This window comes from Columba livia, chromosome 2, assembly GCF_036013475.1.
Source record: "Columba livia isolate bColLiv1 breed racing homer chromosome 2, bColLiv1.pat.W.v2, whole genome shotgun sequence".
Classification (NCBI taxonomy): domain Eukaryota; kingdom Metazoa; phylum Chordata; class Aves; order Columbiformes; family Columbidae; genus Columba; species Columba livia.
Window position 1 is genome coordinate 25422918 of NC_088603.1, and position 18784 is coordinate 25441701.

Below are 18784 nucleotides of genomic sequence, written 5' to 3' on the forward strand. Positions count from 1 at the left end.
AGAGGAGCCCATACAGGAGCAGGATTTCTGGCCGAACCTGTGACCCTGGAGGGGACACATGCTGGAGCAGTCCCTTCCTGAAGGACTGCACCCTGTGGAAAGGACCCACACTGGAGCAGTTCTGGAAAGACGATCCAGTGGATGGGACCCTCCACTGGAGCAGGGGACCAGCGGCAGCAGCAGCAGAGATGAAGCATTGTGAACAGACCACAACCCCCATTCCCCATCCACTGCTGCTCCACGGGGAAGGAGTCAGAAGAGTCAGGAGAGCAGTGGAGCCCGGGCAGAAGGGGGAATAGGGGAAAAGTATTTTCAGTTTTGTTTTTCTCACTATCCTACTCTGTTATCAATTGGCAATAAATTAAATTAATTTCCCCAAGTTGTGTCTATTTTGCCCATAACAGTAATTGATGAGCCATCTCCTTGTCCTTATCTCAACCCACAAGCTTTTTTGTTTTATTTTTTTCCCCCTGTCCTGCTAAAGACGGGAAGCGAGAGAGTGGCTGGGTGGGCACCTGGCAGCCAGCGTCAACCAGCCACAAAGATCAAGGTGATTTTGGGAGGAATATGTTTGGGACAGTAAAGCAGGGGCTAAAAGGGCCCGGTGACATGGAAATGTTAGGCCATGATGTTTGTCTGCCCATGCTTGATCACCGCAGTCTGTCTTGTCTTCTCATTAAACTCTGTTGCTAATAATTTTCGTGAGTGGTGGGACTCTGCTGTGTGCATGTTTGTGTACAGAGGTCTAAGTACCAGCAACTGAAGTGGGGACCTCATGACAGAGGGACCCTTGAGCCTGTGGTGCCAGCAACTGGGGAGAGCAAAGTGCATGCACATGTCAGTACATGTATCAGCGTGTAATGGCTACTGAATAACAAGCTGGAGCAGCCAGTGGCCTGGGAGCTGTGTTTCAAAGCAGCCATAAATCCACAGGTCAGCCAGGAGGCCTGTTTGAGGCAACTGTAGATGAGACGATCCAGGGCCAGGTACTCGTAGTGTCTAAGGCCGGTTACTGGGGATCTGCAGCATATGTTGGGTGGCAGGTAACTGTAAGGTGCCAGTTACAGGATAACAGTATCCAAGGCCAGTTATTGAAGGAATCAACATTGTTTATATGTGTATTTTTCCCACTAGCAGACCTTCATCCTGCTTGCCTAGAGAAGGGAACAGAATGAGGCCGGCAGTGTTGTTTGTGGTCATACGAGTGCTGCATGTTTCTGTCCATGTACATCTGTGTGGACCGATATGTATATGTGTATTGCATATGTATATTTGCATGTGTGTCTATTGGGAATGCAGCCCAGCCTCTGCACTGGCCGGACCTGCAGCCATGGAGCCGTGCAGCCTTTTCTCCCATGGACTACGGTCTGCCAAGCCCTAACACTCTCGGGCCTTTTACTAAAAATAGAAAGGTACAAAGATAAAATATACACCTTGAAATCTTTCCAGAAAACATGAGAAGGTTACTTTCAGTTTTGGAAGCAAAGAACTAAACATTTCAAGTTTTCTTTATTGGACTATACTGGAAATACCGCAGGAGCAATTTGAGTGTGATTTATTCAGTAGTTTTCTGCTACAGTGTCTAGACATCTGCTGGCGGTGCTTAGATTCAGCACTAACACTCAGAGAAGTTTGCCTTGGTTGTGAAGAGCTCTCGTTCAGAAATGTCATCTCTGTGTTACAAAACCGCCTTGATATGACTGTTCACACTGTGCTCACTGCAAGCTGATAAATAGGTAGTCTCTAATAGGTGATAAGGCTTCTGGAGGTAAGAGGAAAAAGTTACATAGCATTCAGAAACATCAGAAAAATAATAAAACCAACATAGCACTCACAGATGGATTTTGAGAGCTTTTTACAACTTACACATTGATCTGATTCCACTATACACATTTATCATGATTCCCTATGAATTAAGGTCTTGACGGAAGAGTCCTATTTAAGGGGATCGTTTAAATTTCATTCACTAAATGGGTATAAAAATATTACAGAGAAAGAACATGCAAGAAATTGGTTTTCTTTAGGAAATGCAGTGTTCAGATGATCAAGCACCTCCAATGCCCTCAGGATTTTTTCACTTAATCCTAAACTGCATTTGAGACCATCAGACTGCTCAGTTTGAAAGAACTGGTATCAATGTGGAAAGTTATTCAGTGGGGTCTGGCTGTTGGTGAACTGCACCTGAAATACAAGGCAATAAGAGGGTGAGCGAGATGCAGTGGCTGGAAATCACGAGGACACACTACTTGTGGTTGAAAGGCAAAAAAAAAAACACCTTAGATGACTTGTCATTTTGCAAGATATGTTGTGACATGACTTTCAGTGTTGTAGCTTTGCTGGGAAGCTTTTTGGATCCATGACAGATTTTCCGCACTTCATACTGCTGCTCTGAGCACTTTGTGAGTTCTCAAGCCAAAGCGGATCATTTGTAGCAGCTGCTGCTGGTCCTGGGCTGAAGATGGAAGAGGAGGAGGATGTGATAGAAACATGGGGCTGTGGGGAGGCAGGATGGGTTTGGGAAGCTGATACTTTTTTCTAGAACAGGAAAAACAAAGGCTTACAGTTACAGAATATTCTGGAAATTGAGGTCAATGCTGAAACTGGGGACAAAAAAAATTGTTGATGCTTGCTTCTCAGTAATAATAGTAAAGGAACTCTGCAATTGAGCTAGCCAGAGAGAAACATTGAGAAATGTGTCCAGGATCTGGTTATAGGAAATAATTCTTGTTTCATTGCTATAATTTTGGAAGTATTTTTCACTGCAGTAGTATGACAGAAGATCAAAGTAGGGGTGGTTTGAATTTCAGGTCGATGTAGGCTACGGTCTTATCTAATCTAGTTTTTATGGCTGTTTAAGACGTTTCAGTAGGGCTAGTCTAAGCAATTGTAATGCAATCCAAAAAAGTGTATTGAGATTACCAATATGTTATATAGGATGAATTTGACAGAAAATTTGTTGATGTCAGAGGGAATGTTGCATTGGTCACAACATGCTTGTGACTCTCTTCCCATGTCAGGTTTTGTTGGGTTTTATTCCTTTTGTAGTCAAGCTGGAAATCAGTTTTGGGGGTGTTGGAGGGAGATACGTGCAGACTGTTTTTTAGGACATGACTTCTCTCAAATTAAGAGGACATTAGGAGATTTTTGTGCTGCAAAAATATATGTCAAGGAGAAGTATTAGAGAAAACCCTGTTAACTTCCTTGCAGATCTTCTGGCTTTAGAGAGTTCTGTAGTTGATTATTTTCTGGTAAGGTTGAAGCTGCTTTGAATTTCAGGTTGGTTGGTTGTTGTTTGTTTGTTTGTTTTCTGGAGATTAAAATAAAAAGGAGGCTACTTCACTCTCTACTGTTTTGATTGAGATAGCACTGTGCCCTGGTGGCCAGGAAGGCCAACGGCGTCCTGGGGTGTATTAGAAGGGGGATGGTTAGTAGGTCGAGAGAGGTTCTCCTTCCCCACTACTCTGCCCTGGTGAGACCACATCTGGAATATTGTGTCCAGTTCTGGGCCCCTCAGTTCCAGGACAGAGAACTGCTGGAGAGAGTCCAGCACAGGGCAATGAAGATGGTTAAGGGAGTGGAGCATCTCCCTTGTGAGGGAAAAGGCTGAGGGAGCTGGGTCTCTTTAGCTTAGAGAAGAGGAGACTGAGGGGTGACCTCATTAATGTTTACAGATATATAAAGGGTGAGTGTCACGAGGATGGAGCCAGGCTCTTCTTGGTGACAACCAATGATAGGACAAGGGGTAATTTGTTCAAACTGGAACACAAGAGGTTCCACTTAAATTTGAGAAGAAACTTCTTCTCAGTGAGGGTGACAGAACACTGGAACAGGCTGCCCAGGGGGGTTGTGGAGTCTCCTACTCTGGAGACATTCAAGACCTGCCTGGACACCTTCCTGTGTAACCTCATCTAGGTGTTCCTGCTCCGGCAGGGGGATTGGACTGGATGATCTTTCAAGGTCCCTTCCAATCCCTGACATTCTGTGATTCTGTGAAGTTCTGTAAACTTTGAGATACAAATTGACCTAAGTCATTCATGCTAAAATGTTCAAAAAGGTGCTACAAAATGTATTATTTCTTTACCAAATTTCTGAAAATCTGTTCAGTGCTTTGCCAATAAGACTGGTGTTCCTTTTTAAATTACTTTCCTGACGATACTTCCAATATAAATGTGAGGGGGAAATAAAAAAAACAAACAAACATGGAGTTATTAACTAAAACAACAGGGTGACAGTGTAAAGGAATTTGTATTGAGTGTATGGACATTTTCAGCAGGTTGTTCAGAAATGCTGGAGTAGTCTTTTGTTGTTGTTTCCTTCATGGTAACTCTTTGAATGATCACATTTGTTTGGTGTTTTCTGGGCAATTTTACAGGTCATTTGGCAAAATATTATGAAGCTGTAACAGTTGTGTATGCTTGTTTCCTAAAAGAAGTTTTATAAAGATTTACTTCTGATATTAGTATAAAAGACGTCCACCTATTTTCCCTTTTTCCACCACAACAAAAGAAGTCTGTCCTGTTTTAATAACTTAAAATATGACAATATCTTATAATACTTCATCTGAATAATTTCTTAAGAGTGCTGTCGTCTAGATTATTCACTTTTGAACAAGAAAAGGCAAGGTTCTTTTTAATTATCAGTGATTACACAGGTAAATTGAATATTTAGAATATAATTTTATTTAAGATTAATTTTATTCATAAAAGTAAGTATGTCTGTATTGGAATTATTCATGCTAGACTCCTTTTATAGTCAGTGTAGACCTAGGTAATAGATCTAGTCAGAATAATTAGCGAAGGTGACAACGCAATTAATTTTATTGTGAAGTTGACTCTAAAATATTTTAAATTAATTGTGTGCCAGAAGTGCCTGTTTCTTCCCATTGATTTTAAAGGGAATCTAAGAGAACTGGATCAACTGGAGTTGTCTGCATTGTAGATACCTGGAGCTGAGAAGATTAATCTTATGCTAGAATATGTCAAATCATGTAGAATCGAATAGTAAGCATCTGCAAAGCTGCTTTCGCAGTTTTACAATATCAGATGTGAATGCTAGTTGTGGAAAATAATGCCTGTGGTATAGTGTTAAATGTTTTGTGGTCTGCCATGAATGATCCATGAGTTATTTTTATACGGTTATGAGGCTGGGTCACCTACTAAATGCTTTGGAATATGAAATATTGAAGGGTGGTTTTGATCTGAGGTAGGAGAGTTATGTATGAAGAACATGATCTGACCAGGATTTGTGGAAGTGTTTGTGAAGAAGGAAGAGAACCAAGGGAATTGAAATGCCTATAACTTTAGTAGCAGAGTGTGTGACTGGATGATAGAAAATAGTCATTTATAAGGTCATTTTCATGATACCCAGCCTCATGATACCCAGCAGTCAAGAGGATGGAGGAATGATAAAATTAGGAAGCCTTTAAAATTGAGCAAGTTCTTCCTGTGGCTGAGTTCTCACTTAAGTAAACTGCCAAGGGCAGTAGGGACACTTAGAGTAGCAGCTACAGACATGGAGTAGCAGCAGTAACGTTCACTAGATCTCTCTGAGGCTCTCACCCAGTTGGGCACTGCCTCTTAAAGGACGGCTAAGGCAGATTGGAAAACTCAAACCCTTATCTGGCTTACTCCCATGTCTTTTTTTTCCTCCGAAGCTCAAAATCTCGTTTAAAAGCAAGTCTCGCTAATTAGATGTGTTGCTTCCCAAGGTGGCTTCCCTGGTGCTCCTCATGACTTCCTCACAAAATACACAACAGTTGGTAGGCTTTATCTTAGTGGCAGTCTGACCTGCAAGCAAAGTTCAAATGCCTGTCAGCTGTGATGTTTTAAGCTCTTAAAATGGACCTTTTTTTACTTGATTTTTGACTATTTTAACCATAGTAGGCTGAATAGATGTGATGACTATGGAGTTCACTGGTCACGACATGGCCTTGCTATGCAGTTACAGGTGCCACTGTTGAGCGTGTTGAGTTCTTGCTGGTTCTTGCTACCAGGTTCTTCTGCATCCTTAGGAAAGCAGGAACCTCAAGTTGCATTGCTCCTCCCTACATATAGTCAGACGCTATTTAAATGCTCTTACTGAATTTATAATCTGTTCTCCACGTTGTTCTTACTTTTCTTTCCTTGGACATCAGATATTACAGAATAAGATCACTTCATTAGTGACTGGTGAAATAAGAAAATTAATACGGTATACTATTAGAGATTTCCTTTTCTGTGTTGTCTGTCTCTTTAGTAGAACCCTTATGAATGTTTTCCTGCAGGCAAAGTAAAATTATATTTGAGTTGTAGAGGAGTACCGCTTTGGTCCTTGCCAGCCAGGATCTTTATTTCAACTAATTCTGTTACTGGGTGGAGTTTGTGACTCTGTCGAGTTGATTGGTAAACGCTGAGTCATTGTGTCCAATGGCTGAGCTTCACCCTGGGTTCCAGGCTCATGTGGCTTCCACACCAGAGAGATCTGTTGGCTCAACACTTACTGGAAACAGTTTACCTTCTCATAAACAGAAGTAAATTTATCAGAAATAACTTTCGTAGCTAAATGCAGTAGCCAGCTAAAATATTCACTTTTCCTTTTGTCCAAAATATAGACTGTGGATTATTTCTTTATTTTTTTTTTAATTTGATTTTTTTTTCAATTTAATAAAATTACCTAATGTAAGGAAAATAAAAATCCGTGTCATTAAAGATCAAGCAGTGTAAGGATTGAAAGGATTTTTCTGGAGGGAGAGACAGAGGAAAATGAGACAACCTCTGTAATAAATTAATAGTTTTTAAGAAACAGAAAAAATAGAAATGATGCAAAGCCTGTATTTGCTGCATAATTTCATCATTATTTCTCTGTAAATAGTATCAACACTAGATGTCATACACTGCTAGGTGATTTACAAACTGATATGTAGGTAACAGTCCCTGTGCAGAAGGACAAAGCTGTGTGTTTAAAGAGTGACGATGAACCCACTCGTTGGTAGTTTCATGCTTATTATTTCATCTGACATTTGTTTGAAGCCAGTCTAAAAATAATAGTCTCACAGTTATTTGAGAAGACAATTCAGTGTGGATAGTCTTTTCAGAAAAAAACAGTGTTCAAAGGAGGGATTTGGAGAGAAGGCTGGAAGGATGACACCCAAGTTCAAGAATTGATTCTGGCTGTGAAGACATGTATAGAAGAAAGGGCCAGAGGCAGATGAAAATCAAACAGATTTTGCATTACAGAACACATTTAGCCACAAAAGCTGCTGGTGAGCAGCCAGCTTCGGTGGAAGCTGCTTCTGATTTGGCACTCAGCTCTCTTTCTTTTGAAATATCACTCAGAATATAGAAATAAAAGCTGGAAGTGGCATGGGATCACAGAAACGATATTCCTGACTGTCCAAGGGAATGCAAAGCTCAAGTCACTCATAAATAACTAAATATAAGAGTTTTCTGGTTGAGGATAACTTAAGGATGTTGTTGATACCCTTTTGCATCAGGAATGGTTTAATTCTGTCTTTTGGTGCTGCTGTTCCTCCTAACAGGCATAGGAATATATAAAGCATGATTTTTTTTGGCCTACAGTATAACAAATGTAAGGATTAGCCAAGTTTTGTGTTCCTCACTGTCAGTGTACGCTATCTTAGGGTCTGTGTTCCACAATTCAATTGCATCCCTTTGCCACTCCTGCATATCTTTGCCACTCCTGCATATTGTCTCTCTTGTATTTTTTGTGTTGTACCAAACCAAAGATTACTATCTACTTGATCGTATTAGCTGACACAAAACCACTGAACCAAAGAAACTTTTCAACTTGTTTGCATCTTTTTAGTGAAGAGAATAGCAAGTTCTTTATTGATGCATATTTGTATGAGACGTTTGTTAGGTGTCTTTAGACGATGGGTTACTACGCTAACATGAGTCAGCCCAAAACTGCAACTCAGACTCAGGTGCTGACCTACCTTTAATCACTTCGATAGTCTTTTGGAAAAAAGGTATCTGAGGAAACCATTGGTGAAATGACAGCAATACAATTGAAAAGTTTATAAGGCTTCTTAGGGCCATTTTAGGAAAGAGTGAAGACAGTCCTTGAGTTCTAGGCAGTATTTTTCTACTGAACATTACATTAACGGCGTGAAATAGGCCCAGAAGAGCGTATGTTGGCAGAGTCAAAGATTTCCATTTGAACCTTAGATTGCTCTAAGGAAAAGACATGATTCATATGTGCCATAGGCTGGACTTGGTTCTCTAATTGGTGGCTTTCTCTGAAAATCTGCAGAAATTGCTTGAGTATTTAGGAAATCAATTTAACCCATTTTGCCAGATGTACTGTGCTTGGTAGGAGTCAAATGAAAGGGAACAAATGGAAGGCATTTCTGTTTAGGAAAAATATGGAATTGAAGGCCAGAGTAGAATACTTGATGTAAGGGAGCTTGAAATGTCTGTGAAAAACTTCAGATTTTGGAAGGAAGAATTAGTTTTTTGGACTTCCATCAGCAGTGGAGACGGTATCATTGACAGTCTCTCGGATGCTTCCTTTGCTGTTAAGCCAAGTAGCCTCTGGTCTAACCTCACTTCTTCCTACAGCAGGATATTGTTCGTGTTTATTGGAATTCTGGTAGTGTTAGTGTTTTGCTTTGCACGTGCATCTTTTGCTTTACCTATTAAACCGTCTTTATTTCAGCCCATGAGTTTTCTTGGTTTTGCCTTCCAGGTCTCTCCCCGATCCCACCCGGGAGAGTGAGCAAGTGGCTGCCTGGTGCATATGTTGTTGTAACTTCTGGCTTACCCACACTTCTCTCCCACACTGGCGTTTGCAGTGTGACTGTTTTAGTAGCAAGCTGGGTTTGCACATGCTATCTAACCCAAAGACTAGAGGGGATGTTGTGCAAGGGAACCCTGTACAGATTAGTTTACCTTGTTGCTGCAGCTCGCCTTTTTCTAGTACCTTACTTGTCTTGCTTGAAGCAACAGTGCCATTTGCTGTATAGTTTATGTAGCATGACTTGCTTTAGTGTCCTGCTGTCAGAACTGCTTTTATAATTTCATTTTGCACTAGTTTTTTTTTGTTTTAATTTTCTATACAGATATATTATCATTATGTTTTTATGTGCATACATATATATACATGTGTGTATATATATATATCATTATAAATATATAGCATTTTTTTAGAGAGACAAAGAGACTGTAAATATGGTGATTTTTATGGCCCAAGTGTGAAGGATTTTATTAAAAACTGAAGAAGCGGTTGTGTGGATGTTAGTTTCCCAGAGTGAGGGAATGTGCCAGTTGTTTATTATTCAAGTTCACAGGCTTGTGATCTTGAGTGTCTTGTTGCTTTTCTAGTAGTAGGTGTGAATGTTACAGCCCTTTCTTTTTTTGTCACTTTTTTCAACACTTTTGTCATGCTTTTGTCACCTCAAGTTTGGATTCTGCAAAGATCAAGAACTTGAAGCAAATTCTGGAAACTGCGACTGGAGTAAAGTCTGGCTGCCTTGTGGTTAAGTGGTATTTCCCATAGGCAATGCTTATTTTCACTGTATCAGTCCATTTCCAGGTGAAACTTAGCTTTTTATACGTCTGAAGTTGTGAGCCGAATGGCAGGGGTCTATAGTGCTGCTCTGTGAAAGTCTTACGCGCCAAATACCGCTGGTAAAAATATAGCCCTGATGAATAATGAATTTGTGCATGTACAATGTATTTATTTACCCTTTTTTGGACATTAGTCATCTTCTCTGAACTGTAAGTCATGGATTCAGCTGCATTTTCCGACATTGGCTTGACTTACCCTTGAGACTGAAGACCCGATCCTTTGACTTTTGGAAGAGATTAAGGAGAGAAAAAGGGGGACTGCTGTGGCACTTCGAAGCCCAATTCTGTGTCCAGGGTGAGGTGCTGGTTGCCTTTGGCAGCTCTGGTGTTTGTCATACCCGTTTAAGAGACACAGAAGTTGAGTGACAAGCAAGGGGAAACAAGTAATCAAAACTAGTGTTTTCCCAGGCCCAACAGTGTTTACAAATGCCACAAATTGTTCGCAATTTGGATACAGTTCTTACTGAAGTTATCAACATTATTTAGAGATGGTTGGGCAATTTTTTAGCAGATAACTTTAACAGAAAGGAAAATGTTGAACTTAGGCAAGGGAATAGCCTTCTAGAGAGGTTTTTTTAGATTTGTCTCTTGGAAAAAAAAATAATCTACTGATACTTCTTGCTGCAGGGGCTGAAAAATCTACCTCACTGATAGAGAGTAGAGATATTCTTTGTGTTATGAAGTGATAGTAAGACAGTACAATTACACTTTAAAAGATTTAAATCCATCCTAGAGCTTTTCATAATTTGGTTAATAGAGAAAAGTGCCTTTCTGTTTGCTTAAGAACAGAGAATCTGCAAGCAGGCAGGATGTAAGCACTTCTTCTTTTAGACTGGGATATACATAACTTCTTAAAACAAGAGTTTTATTGTTTTTTCCCAAGAGATATTTTTATGGTGGAAAAAAATCATACTAAAAGTTGCTCACTACTAAAGCCACTTTCTAAAATAGTGTTCAGCCCTTTAGAGAGAAATTTTTGATTCAAAAGGTTTGACAGCCTTCAAATTCTACTTTTATGCACAGAGTTTCAGCCTGTGGCAGAAGCATCTCATCACTGAACTGTTGAGGATAAGGTGAAATATCTACCTCGAGCTATGGGAGAGTATTTGTATCCATTCAGCGTTTGTGTCTTCTACAAAGGTTCTATAAACCTACATAAATCTTAGTAAAGGGAAACTAATAGGTTACAACATATAGTCAATCAAATAAAGATGAAATCCCTGTATTTTGGGATTGTTAAAGAGATTTTCAGCAGAGTTGTTGCAAAAATATAATAAGTTTTTTTTAAAAAAAAATAAAGAGAGGGAGATTAATATAGGCAGGATGGTCTCTTTAATTGATATGATTCAGTTAACCTTACTATTACATTAGCAGACGCTGTGAATATTTTTGTTTGTGTGTAAATTGTGCTGTGCTCTTCTGAAATCAGATGCCCTGTAACCTGATTCAGGAGTCAATCACATGCTTTAAAATACCACAGCGTGGAATTCCACTGATGATAAAGAGCTTAATACTGAAAACCAAAATGTACATTTTAATATTATCAAGCCTAGGAGGTAATGATTAGATAGCTAAAGATACTAGGGAAACTTTGTCTTGTTTGGGAGGAGACAATGAAGGTCTTCTTGCAGTTAAAAATCATCAGGCCCTGGTTCAGTGTCGTACAGAAACCACAGTTCTTCACTGAATTTTAAACTAACATTTTACTTTGAATTAGAGAAATAGCAGGATTCAATACATTGTCTATAAAGCAACCAGAAGTGTGGGGGAAAGATGTGGTTAACGAGTACATAAAGCACTCTCCTGACATTCAGAATACACAGATCTAATTAGTGCAGCCTTGCAGCATGTTATACAGTCAAAGTGCAAACTTTGAAATAGAGTTCGGGCACTTGATGTGAGAGACAAAAGTCCAGCCTCTTTGCAGTATTGAACTGTCCATGTCAGCTTCGTACTGCGGGCTTGGTATGACGCCTTTGTCCTGGTTTAAGCCTTTAATCTCAATACTTCCTCAGCTGTGTGGCCTCAGGGATTCCTGCTCAATGTTGCTGTATTTGAAAAACTGGTACTTTTGCTACCACACCACAGTGCACTGTAGTGATTGCAGAAGACATCTGGCCCTTTCTTTGTCACACTTTCTTCTTTGCTCATTCCACAGAGAATCTGAAGGTAACAGACGTCTGATACCTTTACCAGCTTTGTCTTACAGACCTCAGGTAAAAATAAGTAGGCCTACTGACTTGAGCATCAGTGTTACCTAGTTTTAAAAACTAATGAAAAAGGAGCCACACATAAAATCTTGCACAGAGGCTGCTGCCTCTTCCCAGTGCTGTGATCTCTCTTTTTTTTTTCTTAAGGAAGATGCAAGAGTTTTGGGATGAAACGTTAGGAGACATACAGATAGTAAATGCCATGGGTAGGAGGAGGAGGAAGGAAAAATATTTTTTTAAAAAAAACCTTTGTTTATTCTTGACTTAAGGACCCTGAATTGGAAAATAAACAACTTCACATTTTTCTGTTCATCCTGCAGTTTGCAAATGCATCAAAAGCTAAGTTTGGGGGGGTGATCTTTACTTGAAGTAAAAATATAACAAATTAAATTGTGAAATGGACTTTACGGAAGAAAAGAAACTAGTGAACTATAAAACAGATTTTATTGAAAAAGTAGAGAATCTTAGATTTTAGTGAGTCTCCAAACTTATATCTCGCAGAGACCAAGGTGGCTTAGATTTGGCCTTGTATTTTCTATATCCAGGTTTTGCAGTGGGTGCCTGCAAAACCTCCTGTCTAAGGCATCTAGCATGCTCATATCTATAGAACTCACTCCCAAAAGATAATCCCCTGTATTATCTTTTTCCCCTTCCTCCCTACTCGTTTCTCCCTCCCTCTCCCTTCCTTCCTTCCTTCCTTCCTTCCTTCCTTCCTTCCTTCCTTCCTTCCTTCCTTCCTTCCTTCCTTCCTTCCTTCCTTCCTTCCTTCCTTCCTTCCTTCCTTCCTTCCTTCCTTCCTTCCTTCCTTCCTTCCTTCCTTCCTTCCTTCCTTCCTTCCTTCCTTCCTTCCTTCCCTCCTTCCTTCCCTCCTTCCTTCCCTCCTTCCTTCCCTCCTTCCTTCCCTCCTTCCTTCCTTCCTTCCTTCCTCCCTCCTCCCTCCCTCCCTCCCTCCCCTCTTTCCTCCCCTCTTTCCTCCCTCCTCCCTTCCTCCCTCCCTCTTTCCTCCCTCCCTCCTTCCTTCCTTCCTCCCTCCCTCCCTCCCTCCCTCCCTCCCTCTTTCCTCCCTCCCTTCCCTCCTTCTGTCTTTCTGTTCTTCCCTAACTTCCTTCCCCTCCTTTCTTTCTGTCTCTGGTTTCATACTATGTACAGCTAAATCCCTTTCCTCTGAAAACAACAACAACAAAACCCAAAGCAAACAAAATGTGCTATCACTTTTTTGGCAACATCTTTAATCTCAAGTCTGGCATATTCATATTTCCTAACAAATGCATCTATCACGCCAGCTATCATCAAATGAAAAGAGATTTCTTTAAGGAACATTTTTGCTGCCAAAATAGGGCAGGAGATGCTTTTGTTTTTTTCTTTTCCTCTAAATACTTTGTTACCACTTATTTAAAAGCACAGTATTTCAGTAAAAAGTTTAATTTTGAACTCAAACTATTCTGAGGTTTTCAGAGGGAAGACAAGACAAAGATCTGACCAAATGGCTATTGTCAAGATACCCTTCTGCTGCAGGACCAGATTGGCAGAGCCTATATTTTTCTACTGAAATACTTATCCAGTCTGTTTCCAATAATTTTCGACAGGGAAATTCCACACCCACCCTGTATAGCCTCTTCCTTTATTAATAAAATAGTTTGAGGTTTATTCTTTGTCCTGAGCAAAGATTAGGAGAACCCCAACAGAAAGGCCTACCGTGGATCTTTCAGGGACAAGGGAAAGGGGAGCTGGCATTTAGACTTGAAACGATAGCAAGGGCAATAATTGAGATAAATAACATATTATTTTGTTGTTTGGTTACCAAGTTCTTCTGCTTTGCTCTGTTCATGCAGAGCAATATCGTCTCATTTTATATTTAGGCAGTGCCTGCCGTCAGGTGGCTGAGCTGTGTTTTTAACTGGAAGTGATTGGAATTGTTTTTAATTAGACTTGTGGATGAGGGCAGGGAGGGTGGAAGCTGATCCCCTGTATTGACTGGATGAGGATTCGAGAATAATTTTTTTTCATACCTGCAAAGTCTTTGGAGGCAGCGAACAGCCTGGAGAGAGGATGAACGGTGACTTCTGCTCTTTTTATGTGTGAAGGGGCTCATAAGAACAGTGCAGGTGTTTCTGCAGTGACTTCTTGAATGTGTCCCCCATGCTTCCCATCTCTCCTGGAAACCATACTTCCTACCTTCACATGGGGTTCTTTCACCTTTGCTGTGTCTCTGGTCCCAGTCCTACAAAGAGATGGTCTGTCTTCCCTGCCATTTCTCTTCATTAAGAAAAAAATCTATTATTTTAGTGTACCTCAAAAAGCTAAAGCAAGTTTGGCTTGTATGATATGTCTCGGTTCTTCCATTTCAGAACTGGATTGTGACTTCTATTATTCCTTGCTGGCAAGAAGCAGCTGTGTTGTCTCAGGAGCTGTCAGGAATCAGAGTTGTGATTCCAGGAATCAGTCTGTTGTTTTCCTTTCGTTCCCAAGCTGATCCTTCTGCCAGTATAGTTTATTGTTCGCTTTGAACTGCCTGTAAAGCGTTCAAGAGAAGACTTTAATTCTTGCCAGCCACTGTCATCTTCGTAGATGAGGGTTTTGCATTATGCACTTCCATATATTATAGAGTGAGACAGCAAATAGAGTCTAGCAGGAAAAGTATTTCATATATTTTCAACAAGTAGTAAGTACTACCTTGATATCTGACTAAAGATATGGGAAAGGAGAATGGATTTTGAAGACATTGCTCTAGCATTAGCTATTTGCAAACTACCAAATGCACTGCTGTTCAGGACAGAGAGTAGAAAAGAGAAAATATCTATTTCAATCAGTCTTGTGACTTAATAACATTTATTGCAATACAACACAGAACTGTAGAATAAACTTTGCCAACGAAAATTATGTCAGATGCTGACAAAGTAATTATATGTGGTACTTAATGGTATTTCAGCAATTCATCCAGATCTTGGCTATTGACTCCTAAGAGAAATGGATGAAAGCTGTCCCACAGTAATTGTTGATTAAGGATGTTTATCACTCACATCTTGGCAAGAAATTAAGAGAGGTGTCGTAATAGACCCTTCCAACTTCAGAGAAATGAGTGGAATTGTGTGCTAATTTTTTTTTTTCCCATGTTGCAGAACTTTCCTTTTTGTTAGAGACGGTAACCCGAATAAACGGAATGTGCACAATGAGACATCTATGCACTTGCTGTGTATGGGACCTCAGATCATGATCTCGGAAGGAGCTCTTCATCCTCGCCTGACACGACCCTCGGAGGACGACTGCAGAAGAGCAGATTGCCTGCAGATGATCCTGAAGTGGAAGGGAGCAAAGCTGGATGAAGGACAATATGAACGAGCAGCCATTGATGCTGTTGATAACAAAAAAAATACACCTTTGCACTATGCGGCTGCCTCAGGGATGAAAACGTGTGTCGAGGTAAAAGTTGATACGTAATCACAAGTCTGTATACTGCTATTAGTAAATGTCATGCACAGTGTTTCACAAAGCTGTTTCAGGGGGAAAAATCTGATAGCATATTGTATTAACTTTTTTGTTTTATTGCTTACTCACATTTGTGAAATATTATATCTTTGACACTGATCTGTAAAGTGCTTACATTTTGACCCATATCAATATGTACTGAAAAAGAAATTACATTATCTGCAGAAGCTCTTATTTCTTTGTCTTCTGTCTCTCTCTCTACTCTTGAGATCCTCAGGTAACTTCAACTTCAGATTTACAAGGGATTTGAGCCAGGAGTTTTCTGCCTCATTCTGCCTTCATGCCGCATGGGGCTATGCAGTAGTATTAGGAATAGACACAATTGTTCCAATATTTTCAGTTTCAAGGGCATGAAGCAAATGGGCTCACACAGTAAGATCCAGGCAGACTACAATGTCAGAAAGAATCGTGGTCACTGGAGACTAAATTGTGGTTTTGGACCTTGGCTGCAGTTCTTAATTGGAGACTGTAAAATCGGTTGGCTTTAAATTCATCATGAAAGTTCATGGTTTGTGTTTCTTCACATGTATTGTTCTGTTTCTTGCTGTTTGTGATATGATTCATTAGATGAATCCAAGAACATCTGCTAGTTCGACATTTAGTTATTTAAACTGGGTTATATTATCATGACAATATGTGCTGTTCAATTGACTAAACCATTACTGACTTCAGTTTGTCTTTGAAGAAGAATTTACAGTCTGACTCCCATGGATTACTCTTTGTCTGAGTTTGGACACAGTTATGTAGTCTATCTAGTCATGGTTTCCACATTAGAAACATAGAGTACACCCCCAAGTTCAAACTTTGTTATGTGCCCAACCACAGAGCAAAGAACCTCGGACCCTAGGATTTTTATCTGTGATATCTTTAAGCCCTTCAGTGTAGCCTGTGGTCCTTCTAACTCCTTCAACAAGAAAAGAATTATGAACAGGAACACTACATTATGAAACGCCCAAAATAGAGCTTAGTAAAGGAATTTAACAATGATCTCTTTTTTTTTTTTCCTGAAAGTATTTGAGGATTAAAATTCTTACCAAGACAAAAAGAGATAAAAAACTGAATGGCCGAATCCTCAAGTCATCTTCCCTCTCTGTGGTAAACTGAAGGTTACTTAGAACCTCAGGAGCACCTTTAGCTTTTCTTCTCTACTTCCTGCCCAGTTCTGTGGTGGTTACTCTCACTTCAGAGCTTCTCACTTTAATAGTTTCCTTTTTCCATAACTTTTCAGGACAACCCAGCCTTGTATTTTGTCCCATCCCCACCACAGCTATATAAGGAAAAAAAATATAGTCCCTTGTGGGTGAACCCTCTACTAGTTGATTTGTTCAAGAGTTGATAGTCAAATGTGCTGTCTTGATGCTACTCCATTCATACGTGTTAAACTTCTCTTCTGAGCAGAACAGCTGTGTGGAACCCATTGCTAAAGATAGTTTGGGCAAAGTTAATGTGCTTACTTCAAAATACTGAGCAGGAAAAAGGCTTAACTTTCATGCTGAATAGATTTGATTTTATGCAGATATATTCCACTCTGTCACAGTATGTTTGGCATACTAAATGGCATTTTTGTTTAAATTACTAATGTGATTATTTAAATTATTAATCTCCTCTTAGTGAGTTAAGAGACTGAAGTTTTTTTAACAGTGCTACTAGAGAAAGATGGCATCATTATTAAAAATGTGTTGATTTACATATTCCTCATCTTGTGTACTAGATTTTGAGCTGCATAGATCTCTGGAGTGTTCTTTCAATTATTTTTATTCTTTTTCTACCTTAGAAGTTGTCTTAGTTGCCTCACTTAAATTTTTATTAGAGTTTAAAATGTACAGACAGAATGTGAAACTCAAGTTAACAAAGTTTTTCCAATGTTAAGAGATATAGATAGAACAAGGTAATTGTAGGCTGGGTATCTTGGTAATTATCTTAGTATTGCCTTTATTTCTGTCTGATGATCTGCTATGAAGATAAAATATGGTGTCATACTTAATGACATTAATATATTCTCAACTAAATCTTGTTGTTACACTGGTTTGTGGTATTTTGGGGTTTGCCTTTCTTTTTATTTTGGAGAATGTGGGAAAAGTTTCCAAAGAATCTACGAGAATGATTCCAGGTTTACAGTGACAAGTGAAGGAAATACTCTCTGCTGAAGAGAACGTTAAGTGGCTGATCATGATCTGAAAGGTTTATGTGGGGAAATTGTATTTTTCTTAGAAGTATAAAAATGAAAAGCTGAGTTTTGAAATATCCTGGCTAAAAATACAGGATAGTGTTGGCAGAGCCATTGTGATCTGAAGGCAAGATAATGTTTATAGATTAAGTTCTATTTAGAAATATGATAAATAATTTTATTAGTGAATGACTGTCCTGGGTGCTCCATCATTAGAAGTTTAGAATGTGTTACAAAGATACCATAATGAGTTATAAAAATGGTCCACTGTTGGCCTTTAAAATGTGTGGCATTTGTTGCTCTTGCTTAGATCAGTTTCTAGCAGGAGGCAGGCTTGGCGATGCACAATTAGTGTTTATCAGCTAGAGACTCCATTTCTGAGTGGTTACTGGCAAGAGACAAGATTGCTGAAATGGCACAATAATAGACTGTATTAGAGTTATTAGAATTAGAACTGTTTGCTTTTCTCATGTCCTCAGAAATAAGGTAAAGCTCCCAGTAGTACTGTATGGTCTCTCTGAATTGGTACCTCATCTTCCTTCCTACCCAAAGATTCTCCCATTTTCTGTCACCACCTGTGTGCCAGTGTGGGAAGAATGATGGAGTTTCAGCCATATATAAATAATAATTAAAGAAGTATCCAGCTTCATCTTGCCAGGTGCTTGATAACCTCAGGCCCCTCATTTTCTATGGACCACTGCAGCAGAGCAGAATTTTAGTGTTTAAAACCTAACAGAGACATATTGTACAGCGTAACCTTGTAAAGTATTACTGAGGTTTTTGCGGTTCCATGGAATTAAGGTGGGTGTACAAATAATTATAGCAGTAATTTATTTAATAAAACAGAGAATCTTTGTTTCCCAAAGAGCATAGCTATTGCCTCTTCTTTTTGTTTTCCTTATTAGTTTATTGTTGTTGTTGTTGATACTGTTATTATTATTTTCTTAACTGTCTTTTCTTCTGGGTACTATTAGAGTTGGTAATTAGTAACTGTTTTCCCATTTTACTTTTCAGCTTCTAGTAAAACATGGTGGAGATTTGTTTGCAGAAAATGAAAATAAAGATACCCCATGTGACTGTGCAGAGAAACAACACCACAAAGAGCTGGCTCTTAATCTGGAATCTCGAATGGTATTTTCACGTGATCCTGAAGCTGAAAGCATTGAAGCTGAATATGCTGCTTTAGACAAAAAAGAGGTCAGAAGATACTTTAAATTTGGGGTATTTTACACATTCATATTTGTAGCAGTTACATTGTGACTAAATTCTGCAAAGGATTTCAGTAGGTACTGTACTTTGTACTGTGTATTTGTAAACCATTTGATTTTAACACAGCTCTTTATAATCTTTCAAGT

The 18784-nt window shown here is 39.4% G+C and overlaps 1 protein-coding gene across 11 annotated transcripts in view; it reads left to right on the top strand.

The window, feature by feature from the left end:
• ANKIB1 (ankyrin repeat and IBR domain containing 1) overlaps positions 1-18784 on the top strand; it is a 94027-nt gene that overhangs the window by 38266 nt on the left and 36977 nt on the right. For all 11 annotated transcript variants that reach the window (XM_065051038.1, XM_065051046.1, XM_065051044.1 and 8 more), the window contains exons 3-4: positions 14896-15196; positions 18444-18626. In XM_065051038.1, the coding sequence (XP_064907110.1) occupies positions 14896-15196; positions 18444-18626 (484 nt within the window). The remainder of the gene's footprint in view (positions 1-14895; positions 15197-18443; positions 18627-18784) is intronic.